We start from the raw sequence: 20,874 nt of genomic DNA, 5'->3' as shown, positions 1-20,874 counted from the left end.
CAACGTAAGTGTATGTCAACATCCGACTTCAACTGTATTTTCCTGTTGTGGTAACAACTGCTTGTAGAACTATTTTTGTTTGATTAAAAGATCCTTCACGTGTGACAGAGACACCACTGTCCTCAACGGTACTCCCGCCGGCTTTGGTCTTTGTCTTCGTAGCTAGCAACGTATGTTAGGCTGTTAGTCCTCGCAGTTCCAGACAGGGCAGGTTACAGGGAAGATAGAAAACAACAAACAGCAGTGATCTAGACAGACACAGACCCTGGACAATCCGCAGTCCCAGCCACAATGGCTAACCGCATCGTGGGCTGCGTTCAATCATTCAAGAAAACCCAGCTAGCTCTAAATGCAGCTAGCTAGCAGCTGGGCTAGCTGCAAGCCCAAATAGCTACTCAGACCAGTCCTTGGTCAGCAGGATCACTAGACAGAGACAAGCAGTCCCAGCAACTGATGCCAACTACGTCGCGGGATTCAATCTAAAAAGTTAGCTAGCTACTAAGAACTTTCCAATGCACCATAGAAGTAGCAGTGCAGTGTGTGTGTGTGTGTTTGGTCGAGCCTCTTTGCAAACAAGATGTGTGTACTGACTGCCCAGGGCTAATGGTATACTTTGATTCAGCTCTTTATCCTTACTAAACTTACTGCAATAGTTTTACATTTAAATTGTCAAAAATAAACAAAAATAGCTGTTTAGTGAAAAGCTATTTCTCAGGCAAGAATTTTGCTAAGACTGTGTAGGAGTGGTTTGAGTGAAGGGTCTATTTGGAGGAGCTTAGTGGCAGGAATATGTACTGTAACCTGAAAACTAGCTGTTATTGGCAGAGAGGTTTGAAACTCTGTTTGTTATTGGTCTATTAACTTATACTGCCTGGTAAAGTCCTGTGTGAATTGTATTCTGAACCAGCAACTACCAGGAAATAACTCTGATCACATTTTTACAGTGTTCGTTTCATCAGCTGTTGTACAATATGTATAAACGGGATTTTGGCAGAGACTTTAATATTTTCTTGAAGTTTTATTGGGTGCACACACACACAGACAAGCACACTTGTATTGATTGATTTGGCCAACATTACTGTACTAGAATCATACCTCTTGGCCCAAGGGATGCCGCTGCTATACCTCAGATACATAGACATTCCTAATATGTCACAGAACTTCCAGGTTTAAGAACACATTTTTATTTACAATGACAGCCTAGGAACACTGGGTTAACTGCCTTGTTCAGGGGCAGAATGACAGATGTTTAACTTGTCAGCTCGGGGATTCGATCTAGCGACCTTTAGGGGACTGGCCCAACGCTCTAACCACTAGGCTACCTGCCGCCCCAGTCTTCCCTGTGTTGAGGTCCTTATAACCAGATAATTACAAAGACTGTATATTCATCTTCTGCTCACTGAAATGCCCCCAATTCATGAGTAGAAAATCCTAGAGTTTGCCTCGTCATACTGAACGTGGGCTCCCTCTTGAGGTCATGTATTCTACTGTAGAAAAATGTTCTGAGATCTGCTGCTTTGAATTCTGAAACGTCTGCCTTGTACTTACCTTCTCTCTCTGTCTCTGTTTCTCCCGCTCTCTTCTCACTCACTCTCTACAGGAGAGAAGTTTGAGCTGCATGCGGGAACAGAGTCCACTCCCAGCGTCGTAGTCCACGTGTGCGATAGCGACACAGAGGAGGAGGAAGAGGAACCAAAGAATTGCCCCAAACCAAAAATCATCCAGACCCGGCGCCCTGACCTTCCTGTGTCCAACTGAACTCTGTCCCCCTGCCACTTCCTTCCGTAACATCCTCGTGTGGAGGAAGGAGAATTTGACCCCCCCCCCCCAATCTCTCTCACAGGAACATTCCCCATGTTCAGCCTTCCCGCCTTAAGGCTGTCCACCTGGGCCAGAGGGGGAGTGATCTCTGTTCCTCGTCCTCGCCGACATACAGCCGTTGATGTGCTACATGTATGATCACAGAGTTAGTTTCCGTCCACTATCATTTTCACATTTCTAGTTGCAGCCACCATGCCCTCAGTGATTGGTTCCTCTCTTTATGATTCTGTTGATGTAATGTCACACAGTTAGCAGTGATGGGGCAGCACCTTGCTTTGAGCTCTTAGCGGTTGTGGTGCATGCCAGTTTAAAGAAGCCCATAGGTCGCTTTTATGGACTGTTTGCTGGACGTTAGCTTTGCTCTCGCACCACTGCGTATGTACCACAAGCACTAATGATGAATAGCACTTCTCTCATCAGGGCATGTTAGCCACTGAGGTGGTGAGGGACTGGCGCTGCATGAATTGAAGTAACCCTAAGGAATATTATAAATACTCAATACTTAAAGTTGTCAGAGGTTGTTCCTCATGTTGTCAGTGCTGTCTGTCGACCATGGGATTTTTTTTTATCTTGCCAATGCATGCACTGGTCTGATACAGTTTGTGTATTTACTTTGCTCCGTTTGCTGTATGTAACTGTCAATGTGACCTCTCTCTCTTCTCTATCTTCTCTCTCTCCTCCCTGGGTGTTCTGGCTATCGGTGTTCTTCACAGAAAACAATGTTTAAACCTGTTACAATCCATGCGCCTTCAAGTGAAAACATTATGTACAATGATATTTCTGTGATTTTTCCTCAATGTGAATTTTTCTGTGTCCATGTCTTGTCCCTGACAGTCTGTTTTAAAGAAAGTTGGGGGAAAAGTGAACTAAGAAAAAAAAACAGAATGACCTTTTCCTCCTAGGTAAAAAAATGGATAGCCAATTAGATGTCATCACGTAAGGACAGTCTATAAAGTGCATGGTTACATTTTTATAGAGATATTGTGTTGTTTGAGAACAGTGGTTCAGGCATGGGGTTTCCTTGCAGTTTGTGTGCTTCTGTAGAGAGTGAGAAAGAAACATTTATTCAGACTCATAAGGAATAAGAAAATGCATCACAACGATCTTGTGAGGATGGAAAAAAAAAACGTATTATCTTACACAAAATGTTCCAAGTGCTATTACACAGTTTCTGTGAAAATGGTCAAGGGGAATGACATTCACTCACACAATCATTTTTGTTTCCCTTTGTGTGTTTTGTTGAGTTTTTCCTGTGTTGGTGCAATGAGTGTCTTGGTATGCCTGAATACCTTATAGGACTATAGAACAAGCTCTGTACAAAATGCATTTAAAATGCCCTGTCTGTTTGTGGAGAACGGGCGTTGTGATCAGTTTGCTATTGGCCCTTCCTTTTTTAGACACCTTTTTTAGACACTACACCAACACTGAGATTCTACACTGAGATTCATTTTTTTGACACACTGATTCCACCCTGGTGCTTTTCTACACTCTAACCACTCAGCCTGTAACCTCAGTGTCTGTGATTTCAACCCCGATCTCTGATGATGATGATGATGATGATGACAAATCCAATGGTCTGATTTGATGACCCAGTTCAAAGTGTGATGATTGATAATATGGTTTACTTCACCAAGCTCCAGTAGGTTGCGCTAAATGCCCTTTTCTTCTACCTGCAATATTTCCCCATCTGCTTATAATTGACGTTTAAAGCAGATCAAATGTTGTTGGTAATAATGTGCCACTATCCTTTTTGAAAAACACAGACATCAAATGAAATTGAATACGGTCCACCAGGTTTGAATCATGGAACATTTCTTTCTTTCAAATGTTTGGGGTAACAGTAGTCCTTCATCCTTGTTTTGTTTCGTACATGCTGGTTTTAAGACACTCTTCCCTCACTGCATTTATCTGATGGTTACCAACAACACAATAACATGCCCCTGTCCAAATTATGTACTACAGCCACCATTACAACCCAAAATGAGGTGACTTGTATACATGCAATGACTTTGTTTCTAGATTTTGGTGTTTTTCGCCTAGACCCCTGGTCTGTTGAATCTGCTCTATAAGCTTGTCCTGCAGTCATATCCTTAAACATAAACTCAGTAAGAATTCTGCATGTTGTCAATATGTACCTGTATGTGATTCAAAATGTCCAGATATTTGTATTTTACTGATTTTTTTTTCTCCAATTATTTTTTAAATCAAATTATTGTCTGTTTTATTCTGAGAGTCTGTTGGATTGGGAAGTAGTATCAGTGATGGGGGGGGACCAATATCTTTATTGTGTAAAACTTGTGCAACACCTTCAATGTACTTGTCATTCTACATGTACAACCTGCCTGCCTACACTAAGGATACATATCTGTATATATTAATCAATACTATTTTTACTGCATTTTTGTACAAATATTCATGGTAGCCATGTAAAAGTAGTTGACATGATTCTACGGTAGTATTAAAAGAGTTTGGTTTTAATGCATTGTCTTGTTTTTAATGTGTCCTATTGTTGCTTCTAGGCCTACTGATTTTATAGGAAAATAAGGGGGAAATTCTCAAGTCTACATCCCCTCCCCAGCCCCCATTTACTAAGAGATTTGACTCCCATCTTGACTCCTCCATTCTCCTAACCTTCACTCAATCACTTTCTCTCCCGTGTGCATCATCAGTGTGTAAGACTAGTCACGGCCAATTTAAATTGTATTTCTCAAGAGCTATCATCATTATAGTGTTTAATTTTTAACAAAGAGGACATCACTGTGATAAACAACGTTCATCTCTCTCGTGTTCCTTATTGCTTTATCGGCTGTTGGAGAACGCTTGTTATTCCCCTCACTTAACTGTTGCTGTGGGTTTTCTAGGGCAACGCTGTCGCAACAGACATCAATCACTGTTGCCCTCCCCTTCTATCAGTCTTCTACAATATGACACTGATGTTCAGTCAGGCTACAGGCTATGTTTTTGTAGGCTTAAACCTTAGAGGGCTAAGTGCTGTGTTGATGGGGTGAACAGGGTCAAAGCAGATATTTACAACAGTCTGAAAGTACATGAAAAGTGGTGTCTTGACTCCCCCTCCTCTCCTCCGTCTCCTGCCTCCTCAGCTGGTCGGTCTAGTGCCAAGATGAAGGTGTGTTTGGCCCTGACATCCAGACATGAAGCACTCTAACTGGCTCCCATATACAGTGGGTTCCTAAATTATTGACACCCTTGATAAAGAGGAGCAAAAATGACTGTGTAAAATAAATAATTCAAATACTGAGCTACGGGTAACTGCCAAAAATAAAGGAAACCCCAACATAGTTTCTTAATATGGTATTGGGTCACCATGAGCCAGAACAGCTTCAATGCACGTTGCCATAATTTTTATAAGTGTCGAAAACTATCGGAAGGATGTGACACTATTCTTCCATGACAAATTCCATCATTTGTTTTGTTGATGGTGGTGGAAAACAGTGTCTCAGGTGACGCTCCAGAATCTCCCGTAAGTGTTCAATTCGGTTGGGATCTGGTGACTTGAGACGGCCATGGCATATGGTTTTCATACTTGTCAAACCGTTCAGTGACCACTCGTGCCCTGTGGAGTGGGGGGACATAGTCATCCTATGGAGGCATAGCCATGGTAGCCAAAATAATGGTCTTCTCAACATTTTTAAACATGACCCTAAGCATGATGGGATGTTCATTGTTTAACTCAGGAACCACACATGTGTGGAATCTCCTGCTTTCAATATACTTTGTACCCCTAATTTACTCAAGTGTTTCCATTATTTTAGCAGTTACCTGTATATTGTATGCTCCCAAAAAATTGGGAAATTATATTATTTTATACTAATGCATTGCTCAGGCAAAGAGATTTGGTTAAAACAAGTAATATATTTTTTCTCAAAAAGGTAGTGGTCAAAATGACTGACACCCCTGTTTTCAATAACTCACCTTGCGAGTCTAGAGCCCCACATTGGAGGTGTCATAATACCCATAAAACCTAGCGGTCAGACAGGGAAATGGTTCCAATAGTTTTCCCACCATTCATTTTTCCCATATGGAATTTTAGAAACACTTAAAGTAAGGGCTGTGCTTCGTCTAGACTTATCCTGCCGTGATGTTTTGATAATCATGTAAATCTCTCTCGGACAAGGTTACTTTTAATCAATATATTTGTCTCCATTTACTCTCAGATTCTAAAATGCTATTTAGCATCAAAGTAGACATGCAAGACTACAAATCCCTGCAAGCTCCTGCACGTCATCTCTAGCTGACACCTTTGCCAACAGGTAATGTGTCAATTTAAAACTTGCACAAGACAGTTCACAGATTTGACAGTTTAAAGACAGGTAGCCAATTTATTCATTACTAAATGTAGCTAATATTAGATAGTTAATCCAGAGATTCTTACCTTTGCCTCGATTCGGCATTCTCGTCCAGATCATGGCATTTGTAGTTCTTTGTGATAGCCACATCAACAGCTAATTAGCATTTTATTTTTTGGGGGGTAAATGTAGGTGAATATATTGATAAAAATCACCTTGTCCAAGAAAGATTTACATGGTTATCAAAACGTCATGTCACGGTAAGCCTACACCAAACACAGCCTTTATTTGAAGTGTTTCTAAAATCCCCTAAGGGAAAAATGAATGGTGGAAAAAAGATTGGAACCATTTCCTCGTTTTATGGGTAGTATGACTCATTCTGTGGTACTCCATACTGGCACTGAGCCTTTTTCTAACATGCTTTATGAGTTGGTGAACACATTGGGAGGAATCCTTGCCTGGAAACCGACGTTGAATTCACATCGGGCAGAAATTAGCGTTTGAATCAGGAAAGTTTCCTCTCACGACCTCTACAAGCCAGAATGTTGAATAAAATGATATTTGAACGTACTTTACCAGTTCACATTCCTACCGCCAAAATGACCAACCACATGGACACGCAGGTAAAGTATGTTGAAATATCATTTTATTCAGCATTCTGGCGTACAAAGGGTGTGTGAGGAAACTTTCCTGGTTAATATCTGTTCATGTTCATTTCTGCCCGACGTATAATTCAATGCAATTCAACGTCGGGTTTCCAGGCAAGGAGGGATCTTAGACCATTCCTCCAGAATCCTTACAGATCATTGATATCCTTTATGTGCACTTATGGACTGCCCTCTCAATTCAAACCACAGGTTTTCAATGGGTTTCAAGTCCAGAGACTGATATGCCCATTTCAAAAAGTTGCTTTTGTGGCCAATTAATCATTTCTTTGTGGATTTTGAAGTGTGCTTGGGGTCATTGTCTTGCTGGAAGATCCACTTGCGGCCAACTTTCAGCCTCCTGGCAGAGACAACCAGGTTCTTGGCTAAAATGTCCTGGTACTGGGTAAAGTTCATGACATCATTCACCTTAACAAGGGTCCCAGGACCAGTGGAAGCCAAATAGCTCCATAACGTCAAAGATCAACCACTGTGTTTTACAGTAGGTACTGGGTTCTTTTCTGCTCATGCATTCTCATTCAGATGACAAACCCTCCACTGGTGTGTGTGGCCAAAGAGATATATTTTCATGTCATCCAACAAATGTAAACGCCTGGAGTCTGCTAAACGGAATTGGCCCTTAAATTGGAACAGGTGCTTTGGTCAGATGACATGAAAATAGATCTCTTTGGCCATGCACACCAGTGGTGGGTTTTGTGTCGAAATGGTGAATGCATAAGCAGAAAAGAACCCTGTAAAATATGGTTCAGTCTTACTGTGTCTGCAAATAAAGTCTTTGACTATCTCTATTCACAGTGACAGTATAACTTCTTGGACATCAGCTCAGTAAGGTGTGGTGTACTGTCCTCTAGAGGAGACATGTAGAAGCCACAGGCTTGGACTATAGGGTGAGAAGAATGCCTGCTTATGGTCACAACAGCGATATCAATATTGCCAAAAATAAAACATTCACCAGGGTTGGAAAGTAAAATATTTTTCTTGTAGGGTTAGGATTAGAGTGTGGGTTAGTGTTACTGCTGTAAGGAAGTTTGTTTGTTAAGATGTTGCATCATCTTTTGGTAAATGTGTGTGTGCGTATCAATGGTTGTTTTGGCGGGCGGTGCTGTGTGACTGTCTGTATGTGCATACATACAGCTACAGTTGAAGTCAGAAGTTTACATACACCTTAGCCAAATATGTTTCAATTCAGTTTTTCACAATTCCTGACATTTATTCCTAGTAACAATTCCCTGTTTAAGGATCACCACTTCATTTTAAGAATGTGAAATGTCAGAATAATAGTAGAGAGAATGATTTCTTTCAGCTTTTATTTCTTTCATCACATTTCCAGTAGGTCAGAAGTTTACATACAATAAATTAGTATTTGGTAGCATTGCCTTTAAATTGTTTAACCTGGGCTAAATGTTTCAGGTAGCCTTCCACAAGCTTCCCACAATAAGTTGGGTGAATTTTGGTCCATTCCTCCTGACAGAGCTGGTGTCAGGTTTGTAGGCCTCCTTGCTTGCACACGCTTTTTCAGTTAGTTACACTAACCCTAACCCTTAAACATACATTGTAGTACAGCCATAGCACTCACCCCCTTCTGTTTTATTGCGTAATAAAAATTCACAGCAGTAGAAATAAATCAAGTTGCAATATATGTATGGACCACTGGGGGGCAGTAAATACCTTACCATTTTATAGGCTGACAGTTTTAGGGCCAAGTTTAAGCAACTGAGATTAGATTTTATGGGCGTTATTAAAAGGAATGATCATATCATCATGAAGTGAAATGCCAACATGAAATAGTTAGTCTATGAGTGCCTGTTTTCATGTAGATAATATTGAAACCCCACTATAGTGCTATTATGGCATGGGTCCTCAGATCCTCAAAAGGTTCTACAGCTGCAACATCGAGAGGATCCTGACTGGTTGCATCACTGCCTGGTATGGCAACTGCTCGGCCTCCGACCGCAAGGCACTACAGCGGGTAGTGCGAACGGCCCAGTACATCACTGGGGCCAAGCTTCCTGCCATCCAGGACCTCTATACCAGGCGGTGTCAAAGGAAGGCCCAAAAAATTGTCAAAGACTCCAGTCACCCTAGTCATAGACTGTTCACTCTGTTACCGCACAGCAAGCGGTACCGGAGTGCCAAGTCTAGGTTCAAGAGGCTTCTAAACAGCTTCTACCCCCAAGCCATAAGACTCCAGAACATCTAATCAAATGGCTACCCAGACTATTTGTATTGCCCCCCCCCCCTTCTCCCCCTCGTTTACACCGCTGCTACTCTCTGTTGTTATCATCTGTGCATAGTCACTTTAATAACTCTACCTATATGTACATATTATCTCAACTAACCGGTGCCCCCGCACATTGACCCCCTGTATATAGTCTCGCTTTTGTTATTTTACTGCTGCTCTTTAATTAATTGTTACTTGTATTTCTTATTCTTATCCACACAATCCGTATTTCATCTGCATTTTTGGTTAGGGGCTTATAAGTAAGCATTTCACTGTAAGGTTGCATTTCACCTGTTGTTTTCGGCGTATGTGACTAATACAATTTGATTTGATTTACAACAGATAGTGAACCACTGTACAATATAATCATTTCAGACCAGCTCTAGCTGTTCCATTGCTCAAGTGTAGAAATATGTTTTGTTAAGAGTTTGTTAAGCATCATCTTTTGGTAAATGTGTGTGTGCGTATCAATGGTTGTTTTGGCGGGCGGTGCTGTGTGACTGTCTGTATGTGCATACATACAGCTACAGTTGAAGTCAGAAGTTTACATACACCTTAGCCAAATATGTTTCAATTCAGTTTTTCACAATTCCTGACATTTATTCCTTGTAACAATTCCTGTCTTAGGTCAGTTAGGATCACCACTTCATTTTAAGAATGTGAAATGTCAGAATAATAGTAGAGAGAATGATTTCTTTCAGCTTTTATTTCTTTCATCACATTCCCAGTGGGTCAGAAGTTTACATACAATAAATTAGTATTTGGTAGCATTGCCTTTAAATTGTTTAACCTGGGTTAAATGTTTCAGGTAGCCTTCCACAAGCTTCCCACAATAAGTTGGGTGAATTTTGGCCCATTCCTCCTGACAGAGCTGGTGTAACTGAGTCAGGTTTGTAGGCCTTGCTCGCACACGCTTTTTCAGTTCTGCCCACAAATTTTCTATAGGATTGAGGTCAGGGCTTTGTGATGGCCACTCCAATACCTTCACTTTGTTGTCGTTAAGCCATTTTGCCACAACTTTGGAAGTATGCTTGGGGTCATTGTCCATTTGGAAGAATCATTTGCGACCAAGTTTTAACTTCCTGACTGATGTCTTGAGATGTTGCTTCAATATATCCACATAATTTTCCTCCCTCATGCTGCCATCTATTTTGTGAAGTGCACCAGTCCCTCCTGCAGCAAAGCACCCCCACAACATGATGCTGCCATCCCCGTGCTTCACGGTTGTGATGGTGTTCTTCGGCTTGCACCCCTCCCCCTTTTTCCTCCAAACATAACAATGGTCATTATTGCCAAACAGTTCTATTTTTGTTTCATCAGACCAGAGGACATTTCTCCAAAAAGTACGATCTTTGTCGTCATGTGCAGTTGCAAACCGTAGTCTGGCTTTTTTATGGCTGTTTTGGAGCAGTGGCTTCTTCCTTGCTGAGCGGCCTTTCAGGGTCTGTCGCTATAGGACTCGTTTTACTGTGCATATAGATACTTTTGTACCTGTTTCCTACAGCATCTTGACAAGGTCCTTTGCTGTTGTTCTGGGATTGATTTGCATTTTTCGCACCAAAGTATGTTCCTCTCTAGGAGACAGAACGCGTCTCCTTCCTGAGCGGTATGACGGCTGCGTGGTCCCATGGTGTTTATACTTGCGTACTACTGTTTGTACAGATGAACGTGGTACCTTCAGGCGTTTGGAAATTGAACCGGACTTATGGAGTTCTCAATTTTTTTTCTGAGGTCTTGGCTGATTTCTTTTGATTTTCCCATGATGTCAAGCAAAGAGGCACTGAGTTTGAAGGTAGGCCTTGAAATACATCCACAGGTACACCTCCAATTGACTCAAATGATGTCAATTAGCCTATCAGAAGCTTCTAAAGCCATAACACATCTTTTCTGAAATTTTCCAAGCTGTTTAAAGGTACAGTCAACTTAGTGTATGTAAACTTCTGACACACTGGAATTGTGATACAGTGAATTATAATAATATGTCTGTAAACAATTGTTCGAAAAATTACTTAGTAGATGTCCTAACAGACTTGCCAAAATTATAGTTTGTTGACAAGAAATTTGTGGAGTGACTGAAAAATGAGTTTTAATGACTCAAACCTAAGTGTATGTAAACTTCCGACTTCAACTGTAACTGCCATATAGTTCACATCGGTTTTATGCTCATCAAACAACTCAGTGACCACTTGTGTCCTGTGGATGGAGGCATAGCCATGGTAGTCAAAATAATGGCCTTCCCAGCATTACCTGTACTTGAGAGCATGCTGTGTAGCTCTGTTTTCAGTGCAACCATCTGTGTGTATGCCTGTTGGTGTGTGTGTGCTGTTACCATGCTCCAGTGCTCTGCCAGTTTCTGGTCCTGTATCCTGGGCCCCAGAGCCAGGCGAGCCTTGCCCAGGCTGCGGTGGCAGATTTGTGGCAGCTGAGGGAGAGGAGCGTGGTGCAGGAGCCACCTGGTCTGGGTCTGGGGATTAGCCCAGCTGGCTGGGCCTTCAGCTGCTTACTGAAACTGAAAAACGTCACATATCCTCTGTCTGTTCGTTCATCCATCCATCCATCCAGCAGAACCATCACTGACACTCCTCCTTAAATAGAGTACATCAAAACCCTACCAAAAACCATGCTTATTGTAGAACTGCAACTCACCCTCTCAAACCCCACAACTAACCGGAGGTTCCTCTATCAGCTGTTGTAAACTACTGAAGAACAATTCAGCCCATTTCCTTGGATTGTTGGCAACAATAGTTTCTCTAATAGCTCTGTTCTAGCAGCAGCCCATTGCAAATGGACATGATCACACAGTGTATTGGCACGCCGCTCGTTAGTGAAGAGAACGACTACGCCAAAGGAGTCATCTCCTGCAAGGCATGGTAGTGTTGATGAGAGCTCAGCATAAAGACTCTTGTTCCTTTGTGTCGGTTGCCAGTCAGCTCTTTAATTCAAGAGATTGAATATGCGCTGACACTGTGGGACAGAAGAGAGAGAGAGTAGTTAGTGTTTGTGTGGATGGGCTGGCTGGCAGAGTTGGGCAGATAGGTAGACTACAGGACAGATGGAAAGATTAATAGATGTGTGTAGGAACTGGTGAGTGTGTGAAAAAGAGAAAGAGGGAGAGAGAGAGAGATGCCATTACAATAGGAAACTATTTCATATTCATAATGTATGCCTGTAGTAGGTGTAGAAACTACATAAACAAATATATGTCAAAGCCCAATGTCTTTGATCATCGATTAGAACAGTGCTTCCCAAACTGTGGGGCTCAGTCCGGCTTTAAACTTACTCTTGAAAATCGTAGTAGTAGAAGGCACAAGTTGAAATTTCTAAATTGGGTAGTGCATCATCAGTTCCTCTTGTCATGTCAGTCATTACAGACCTTAGCCAGCTATTTATAACTTGTCAGAAATGTCCAGATCAACTAGCCCATGTCAGCTAACGTTTTTAATCTAGGGATTTTGGCCCTGTAAAATATTCTCTCTGCCAACAAGAAGTGTGAGAACAGTTTGTGCCCATAGAAATAGACGTGGCGTGCGCGGAGGGGGGGTCTTTTAAGGCAGTAGTCTACAGTAAGAAGCACCAGTCAGACATTTTGTGTGTGGCTTTCCCAACATGAGAGACAATACCGCATCATCCTTCAGCCATTACCCACAGTGCCTTGCTCCAATCCCTATGCTCCAGTCCCTATGATGCTGGTCCTCCTGCTCTGCTAATGTACATACAAACTGCCCTGTCCCCCCCCCCCCCCCCCCCCCCCCCCCCCCTGTTATTGTGATGCCAACCTACACAGGGTCTGGCAGAAGCCTATCTCCCACTGAGTGTGTTTGCCTGGGCGCGCGCACACACGCACGCACGCACACACACACACACACACACACACACACACACACACACACACAGACACACACCTGACAGATGAGTCAGGGAATGATCAGAACAAGGCTTAAGGCAAAGATCACAGAAAGGAGGTCATCTAACACAGGCCAAACACCCCACAAAGGAACCAGTCAAACATCCCACAAAGGAACCAGCCAAACACTCCACAAAGGAACCAGTCAAACATCCCACAAAGGAACCAGTCAAACATCCCACAAAGGAACCAGTTAAACATCCCACAAAGGAACCAGCCAAACACTCCACAAAGGAACCAGCCAATCACCACACAAAGGAACCAGCCAATCCCCACACAAAGGAACCAATCAATCACCATACAAAGGAACCAGACAATCCCCACACAAAGGAACCAGCCCAAAACTCCACAAAGGAACCAGCCAATCACCACACAAAGGAACCAGCCAAACACTCGACAAAGGAACCAGCCAATCACCACACAAAGGAACCAGCCAATCACCACACAAAGGAACCAGCCAATCACCACACAAAGGAACCAGCCGAACATCAACAAGCATTTTAATCATTTAATCCACCAACACCCCATAGAGTTCAATCTGATATACATACTGGTACATACTGTGGTACATACTGGTACATGATGGGGTACATACCAGTACATAATGGGGTACATATTGGGGTACATACTGGTACATACTGGTGTATATACTGGTGTACATACTGGTACATACTGGGGTACATACCGGTACATATGCTGGGGTACATACAGGGGTACATATTGGTACATACTGGGGTACACACTGGGGGTGATTTGATTGAAACAAGACAATGTTCTTTCATTTACGTTTGTAGTGATTGATTACCAAAGCATTTGAAATAAAACTCAGATATGAACTTCCTTACTGCATCGGAATGAAGGCAACTTCCATTTCAATTAATAGAAACTAGACTTGTCAAACAAAACTAGCCAATCGGATAGGTTGGTGGTCATTCCCTATTGGACAGAGGTGGTTATTTCTTGAGTCCTATTGGACAGGAGACTCCAGTGCCGCTGAGGCCACAGTATCCATGGGGGTTCTTGCTGAGGTACTGCTGGTGGTAGTCCTCAGCATAGTAGAACTCATGGGCCTCGGCTATCTCTGTGGTGATTTCTCCAAAGCCCCCCTCTATCAGGACCTGTAGAAACAACAACAACGACGATATGTCATTAGGAATGACCTTCATGGATGAATGGTTCAGGAATGATTACAAGGGAAATACTTACTTTCTAAAAGCCACACAAACGAAACATTTTGAACCATTTCCTGCTGCCTCCTTCCATGTAAGTACTTTCAAAACATTTTTATGACTCATTAAAGGAAAGTGTTTTCTTACAAAGAAAATCTATTTTTTAATACTGTTGGCAGTTCTCGCTCTCTCTCATTTGTAAAGCAGTGGAGCAGAGACGGGCACAGAGATAGGTCATTAGTATTCCGGATTCCCCTACGGGTGAGGCCCTGGCAGATGTCTGCTCACGTGCCCCAGATGTGCCCAGTGTGTGTATGGGGAGGGGGCAATGGGTTTATGAGTGTGTGTGTGCACTGTCACAGGGCCCCACGACCCAGCATACCCAATGCCAATGCCTGCAGCATTTTTATATGGTCCACACACACACACACACACACATCATTCAAGCTAACCCCCAGTACAGGGCTGTCGAAGCAGGTACACATCACTGGGCCATACTCCCTGCTTTTCCTCCTCTATGGAAAATCATGGATAGGACCAGCCTGGATATCATCTGACATCCGCAAGCAAGGTTTGAATTGTACGCTAGTCTGGTATAATACACAGCATATAGAGAAATCCAGGTTGGAAGCAAATTCATTGTTCTGGGTTGTGAGAATATGATGATTTTTAGCTGAGAAATGAGAGGTTATGTTCCAGGGGGATATTGTTGAGAGTAGCTTTACACTACATGGCGAAAAGTATGTGGACACCTGCTTGTCAAATATCTCATTCCAAAATCATTGGCATTTATATGGAGTTGGTCCCCCTTTGCTGCTATAACAGCCTCCACTCTTCTGGAAAGGCTTTCCACTAGATGTTGGAACGTTGCTGCAGGGACTTGCTTTCATTAAGCCACAAGAGTATTAGTGAGGTCAGGCACTGATGTTGGGCCTTCCCCAAACTGTTGCCACAAATTTGGAATCACAGAATTGTCTAGAATGTCATTGTATGCTGTAGCGTTAAGATGTCCCTTCAATGGAACTAAGGGGCCTAGTCCGAACCATGAAAAACAGCCCCAGACCATTATTCCTCCTCGGGCATGGAAACCCAATTGATGAAGCTCCCAACAAAGAGTTCTTATGCTGACATTGCTTCCAGAGGCAGTTTGGAACTCAGCAGTGAGTGTTGCAACCGAGGACAGACGATTTTTATGTGCTAGGTGTTACAGCACTCGGCAGTCCAATTCTGCGAACTTGTGTGGCCTACCACTTCGCGAGCTGAGTGTTTTCACTTCACAATAACAGCCCTTAACTGACTTGGAAAGGTGGCATCCTATGACGGTGCTACGTTGAAAGTCACTGAGCTCTTCAGTCTAACACATTCTACTGCCAATGTTTCTACGCCAATGTTTGGAGATCGCATGGTTGTGTGCTCGATTTTATACACCTGTCAGTAACAGGTGTGGCTGAAATAGCCGAATCCACTAATCTGAAGGGGTGTCCACATACTTCTGGCCGTGTAGTGTACCTTAATGCAATACCACTTGGGAGATTCAAAAAAACAATGGATCTTTCTTTCATTTTCTATTTCTCTCTTTCTATCTTTAGTCCTCCATTACTTCACCATCTCTTCCTCTACCTCGCCAACCTCCCCCCTCTCACTTATGTTCTGTTGCTCAGTGTGTGTGTGTGTGTGTGTGTGTGTGTGTGTGTGTGTGTGTGTGTGTGTGTGTGTGTGTGTGTGTGTGTGTGTGTGTGTGTGTGTGTGTGTGTGTGTGTGTGTGTGTGTGTGTGTGTGGGGCGAAAGAAAGGCTGTGTGAAGTAACCTGCCAACTACCTCATTTCTCTGACCATCTGCCTGGAGGTAGCCACGCACCTGTTAGGAGCAGCTGCCATTGCAGAGGGGACAGGAGAGAGAGAGCGAGGTAACACAGAATCAACTCTTCTCTCTCAAGAGCCTTTTTTTAATAATTGCATACTCCCCACGTCATCTCTACTCACCTCCTTCTCCCATTGGATGAGAAAGCCAGAGGTTCCCTTTTGAGAAGGAGGTGATGAGAGAGGAGTATGCAATTGACAGAGGCCATATTCTACTTCCACGCCAGCCTAAGTCCCAGCTCTAGTCCTAACTATACCATCAGCCCTAGCTCTAGTTCTAACTATACCATCAGCCCTAGCTCTAGTTCTAACTATACCATCAGCCCTAGCTCTAGTTCTAACTATATCATCAGCCCTAACTCAAGTCCTAACTATACCATCAGCCCTAGCTCTAGTTCTAACTATACCATCAGCCCTAACTCTAGTCCTAACTATACCCTCAGCCCTAGCTCTAGTCCTAACTATACCATCAGCCCTAACTCTAGTCCTAACTATACCCTCAGCCCTAACTCTAGTCCTAACTATACCATCAGCCCTAACTCTAGTCCTAACTATACCATCAGCCCTAGCTCTAGTTCTAACTATACCATCAGCCCTAACTCTAGTCCTAACTATACCATCAGCCCTAGCTCTAGTTCTAACTATACCATCAGCCCTAACTCTAGTCCTAACTATACCATCAGCCCTAGCTCTAGTTCTAACTATACCATCAGCCCTAGCTCTAGTTCTAACTATACCATCAGCCCTAACTCTAGTCCTAACTATACCCTCAGCCCTAACTCTAGTTCTAACTATACCATCAGCCCTAGCTCTAGTTCTAACTATACCATCAGCCCTAACTCTAGTCCTAACTATACCATCAGCCCTAGCTCTAGTTCTAGCTATACCATCAGCCCTAACTCTAGTCCTAACTATACCATCAGCCCTAGCTCTAGTTCTAACTATACCATCAGTCCTAACTCTAGTCCTAACTATACCATCAGCCCTAGCTCTAGTTCTAACTATACCATCAGCCCTAACTCTAGTCCTAACTATACCATCAGCCCTAGCTCTAGTTCTAACTATACCATCAGCCCTAGCTCTAACTATACCATCAGCCCTAGCTCTAGTCCTAGCTATACCATCAGCCCTAGCTCTAGTTCTAACTATACCCTCAGCCCTAACTCTTGTTCTAACTATACCCTCAGCCCTAACTCTAGTCCTAACTATACCATCAGCCCTAGCTCTAACTATACCATCAGCCCTAGCTCTAGTTCTAACTATACCATCAGCCCTAGCTCTAGTTCTAACTATACCATCAGCCCTAGCTCTAACTATACCATCAGCCCTAGCTCTAGTTCTAACTATACCATCAGCCCTAACTTTAGTCCTAACTATACCATCAGCCCTAGCTCTAGTTCTAACTATACCATCAGTCCTAACTCTAGTCCTAACTATACCATCAGCCCTAGCTCTAGTTCTAACTATACCATCAGCCCTAACTCTAGTCCTAACTATACCATCAGCCCTAGCTCTAGTTCTAACTATACCATCAGCCCTAGCTCTAGTTCTAACTATACCATCAGCCCTAGCTCTAGTTCTAACTATACCATCAGCCCTAGCTCTAACTATACCATCAGCCCTAGCTCTAGTCCTAGCTATACCATCAGCCCTAGCTCTAGTTCTAACTATACCATCAGCCCTAGCTCTAACTATACCATCAGCCCTAGCTCTAGTCCTAGCTATACCATCAGCCCTAACTCTAGTTCTAACTATACCCTCAGCCCTAACTCTAGTTCTAACTATACCCTCAGCCCTAACTCTAGTCCTAACTATACCATCAGCCCTAGCTCTAGTTCTAACTATACCCTCAGCCCTAACTCTAGTCCTAACTATACCCTCAGCCCTAACTCTAGTTCTAACTATACCCTCAGCCCTAACTCTAGTTCTAACTATACCATCAGCCCTAACTCTAGTTTTAACTATACCCTCAGCCCTAACTCTAGTTCTAACTATACCCTCAGCCCTACCTCTAGTTCTAACTATACCCTCAGCCCTAACTCTAGTTCTAACTATACCATCAGCCCTAGCTCTAGTCCTAACTATACCATCAGCCCTAGCTCTAGTTCTAACTATATCATCAGCCCTAACTCAAGTCCTAACTATACCATCAGCCCTAGCTCTAGTTCTAACTATACCATCAGCCCTAACTCTAGTCCTAACTATACCCTCAGCCCTAGCTCTAGTCCTAACTATACCATCAGCCCTAACTCTAGTCCTAACTATACCCTCAGCCCTAACTCTAGTCCTAACTATACCATCAGCCCTAACTCTAGTCCTAACTATACCATCAGCCCTAGCTCTAGTTCTAACTATACCATCAGCCCTAACTCTAGTCCTAACTATACCATCAGCCCTAGCTCTAGTTCTAACTATACCATCAGCCCTAACTCTAGTCCTAACTATACCATCAGCCCTAGCTCTAGTTCTAACTATACCATCAGCCCTAGCTCTAGTTCTAACTATACCATCAGCCCTAACTCTAGTCCTAACTATACCCTCAGCCCTAACTCTAGTTCTAACTATACCATCAGCCCTAGCTCTAGTTCTAACTATACCATCAGCCCTAACTCTAGTCCTAACTATACCATCAGCCCTAGCTCTAGTTCTAACTATACCATCAGCCCTAACACTAGTCCTAACTATACCATCAGCCCTAGCTCTAGTTCTAACTATACCATCAGTCCTAACTCTAGTCCTAACTATACCATCAGCCCTAGCTCTAGTTCTAACTATACCATCAGCCCTAACTCTAGTCCTAACTATACCATCAGCCCTAGCTCTAGTTCTAACTATACCATCAGCCCTAGCTCTAACTATACCATCAGCCCTAGCTCTAGTCCTAGCTATACCATCAGCCCTAGCTCTAGTTCTAACTATACCCTCAGCCCTAACTCTTGTTCTAACTATACCCTCAGCCCTAACTCTAGTCCTAACTATACCATCAGCCCTAGCTCTAACTATACCATCAGCCCTAGCTCTAGTTCTAACTATACCATCAGCCCTAGCTCTAGTTCTAACTATACCATCAGCCCTAGCTCTAACTATACCATCAGCCCTAGCTCTAGTTCTAACTATACCATCAGCCCTAACTTTAGTCCTACCTATACCATCAGCCCTAGCTCTAGTTCTAACTATACCATCAGTCCTAACTCTAGTCCTAACTATACCATCAGCCCTAGCTCTAGTTCTAACTATACCATCAGCCCTAACTCTAGTCCTAACTATACCATCAGCCCTAGCTCTAGTTCTAACTATACCATCAGCCCTAGCTCTAGTTCTAACTATACCATCAGCCCTAGCTCTAGTTCTAACTATACCATCAGCCCTAGCTCTAACTATACCATCAGCCCTAGCTCTAGTCCTAGCTATACCATCAGCCCTAGCTCTAGTTCTAACTATACCATCAGCCCTAGCTCTAACTATACCATCAGCCCTAGCTCTAGTCCTAGCTATACCATCAGCCCTAACTCTAGTTCTAACTATACCCTCAGCCCTAACTCTAGTTCTAACTATACCCTCAGCCCTAACTCTAGTCCTAACTATACCATCAGCCCTAGCTCTAGTTCTAACTATACCCTCAGCCCTAACTCTAGTCCTAACTATACCCTCAGCCCTAACTCTAGTTCTAACTATACCCTCAGCCCTAACTCTAGTTCTAACTATACCATCAGCCCTAACTCTAGTTTTAACTATACCCTCAGCCCTAACTCTAGTTCTAACTATACCCTCAGCCCTACCTCTAGTTCTAACTATACCCTCAGCCCTAACTCTAGTTCTAACTATACCATCAGCCCTAGCTCTAGTTCTAACTATACCATCAGCCCTAACTCTAGTCCTAACTATACCATCAGCCCTAGCTCTAGTTCTAACTATACCATCAGCCCTAACTCTAGTCCTAACTATACCATCAGCCCTAGCTCTAGTTCTAACTATACCATCTGTCCTAACTCTAGTCCTAACTATACCATCAGCCCTAGCTCTAGTTCTAACTATACCATCAGCCCTAACTCTAGTCCTAACTATACCATCAGCCCTAGCTCTAGTTCTAACTATACCATCAGCCCTAGCTCTAGTTCTAACTATACCATCAGCCCTAGCTCTAGTTCTAACTATACCATCAGCCCTAGCTCTAACTATACCATCAGCCCTAGCTCTAGTCCTAGCTATACCATCAGCCCTAGCTCTAGTTCTAACTATACCCTCAGCCCTAACTCTAGTTCTAACTATACCCTCAGCCCTAACTCTAGTCCTAACTATACCATCAGCCCTAGCTCTAACTATACCATCAGCCCTAGCTCTAGTTCTAACTATACCATCAGCCCTAGCTCTAGTTCTAACTATACCATCAGCCCTAGCTCTAACTATACCATCAGCCCTAGCTCTAGTTCTAACTATACCATCAGCCCTAACTCTAGTCCTAACTATACCATCAGCCCTAGCTCTAGTTCTAACTATACCATCAGTCCTAACTCTAGTCCTAACTATACCATCAGCCCTAGCTCTAGTTCTAACTATACCATCAGCCCTAACTCTAGTCCTAACTATACCATCAGCCCTAGCTCTAGTTCTAACTATACCATCAGCCCTAGCTCTAGTTCTAACTATACCATCAGCCCTAGCTCTAGTTCTAACTATACCATCAGCCCTAGCTCTAACTATACCATCAGCCCTAGCTCTAGTCCTAGCTATACCATCAGCCCTAGCTCTAGTTCTAACTATACCCTCAGCCCTAACTCTAGTTCTAACTATACCCTCAGCCCTAACTCTAGTCCTAACTATACCATCAGCCCTAGCTCTAACTATACCATCAGCCCTAGCTCTAGTTCTAACTATACCATCAGCCCTAGCTCTAGTTCTAACTATACCATCAGCCCTAGCTCTAACTA

At 43.1% G+C, this 20,874-nt stretch overlaps 2 protein-coding genes across 4 annotated transcripts in view; one reads left to right on the top strand and one right to left on the bottom strand.

The window, feature by feature from the left end:
- The window catches only part of LOC110529653 (calcipressin-2), a 118,123-nt gene extending 113,824 nt beyond the window's left edge, over positions 1 to 4,299 (top strand). For both annotated transcript variants that reach the window (XM_021612052.2, XM_021612053.2), the window contains one exon: positions 1,601 to 4,299. In XM_021612052.2, coding sequence (XP_021467727.2) covers positions 1,601 to 1,758 — 158 coding nt within the window. In that variant the 3' untranslated portion in view covers positions 1,759 to 4,299. The remainder of the gene's footprint in view (positions 1 to 1,600) is intronic.
- A 9,102-nt stretch (positions 4,300 to 13,401) lies between these two features.
- LOC110529652 (mitochondrial peptide methionine sulfoxide reductase) overlaps positions 13,402 to 20,874 on the bottom strand; it is a 117,255-nt gene continuing 109,782 nt past the window's right edge. For both annotated transcript variants that reach the window (XM_036985095.1, XM_036985096.1), the window contains exon 6: positions 13,402 to 14,036. In XM_036985095.1, the coding sequence (XP_036840990.1) occupies positions 13,872 to 14,036 (165 nt within the window). In that variant the 3' untranslated portion in view covers positions 13,402 to 13,871. The remainder of the gene's footprint in view (positions 14,037 to 20,874) is intronic.

Source organism: Oncorhynchus mykiss, chromosome 8 (assembly GCF_013265735.2).
Source record: "Oncorhynchus mykiss isolate Arlee chromosome 8, USDA_OmykA_1.1, whole genome shotgun sequence".
In the NCBI taxonomy this organism is placed as follows: Eukaryota; Metazoa; Chordata; class Actinopteri; order Salmoniformes; family Salmonidae; genus Oncorhynchus; species Oncorhynchus mykiss.
This window is presented reverse-complemented; position numbering and strand designations above follow the sequence as displayed.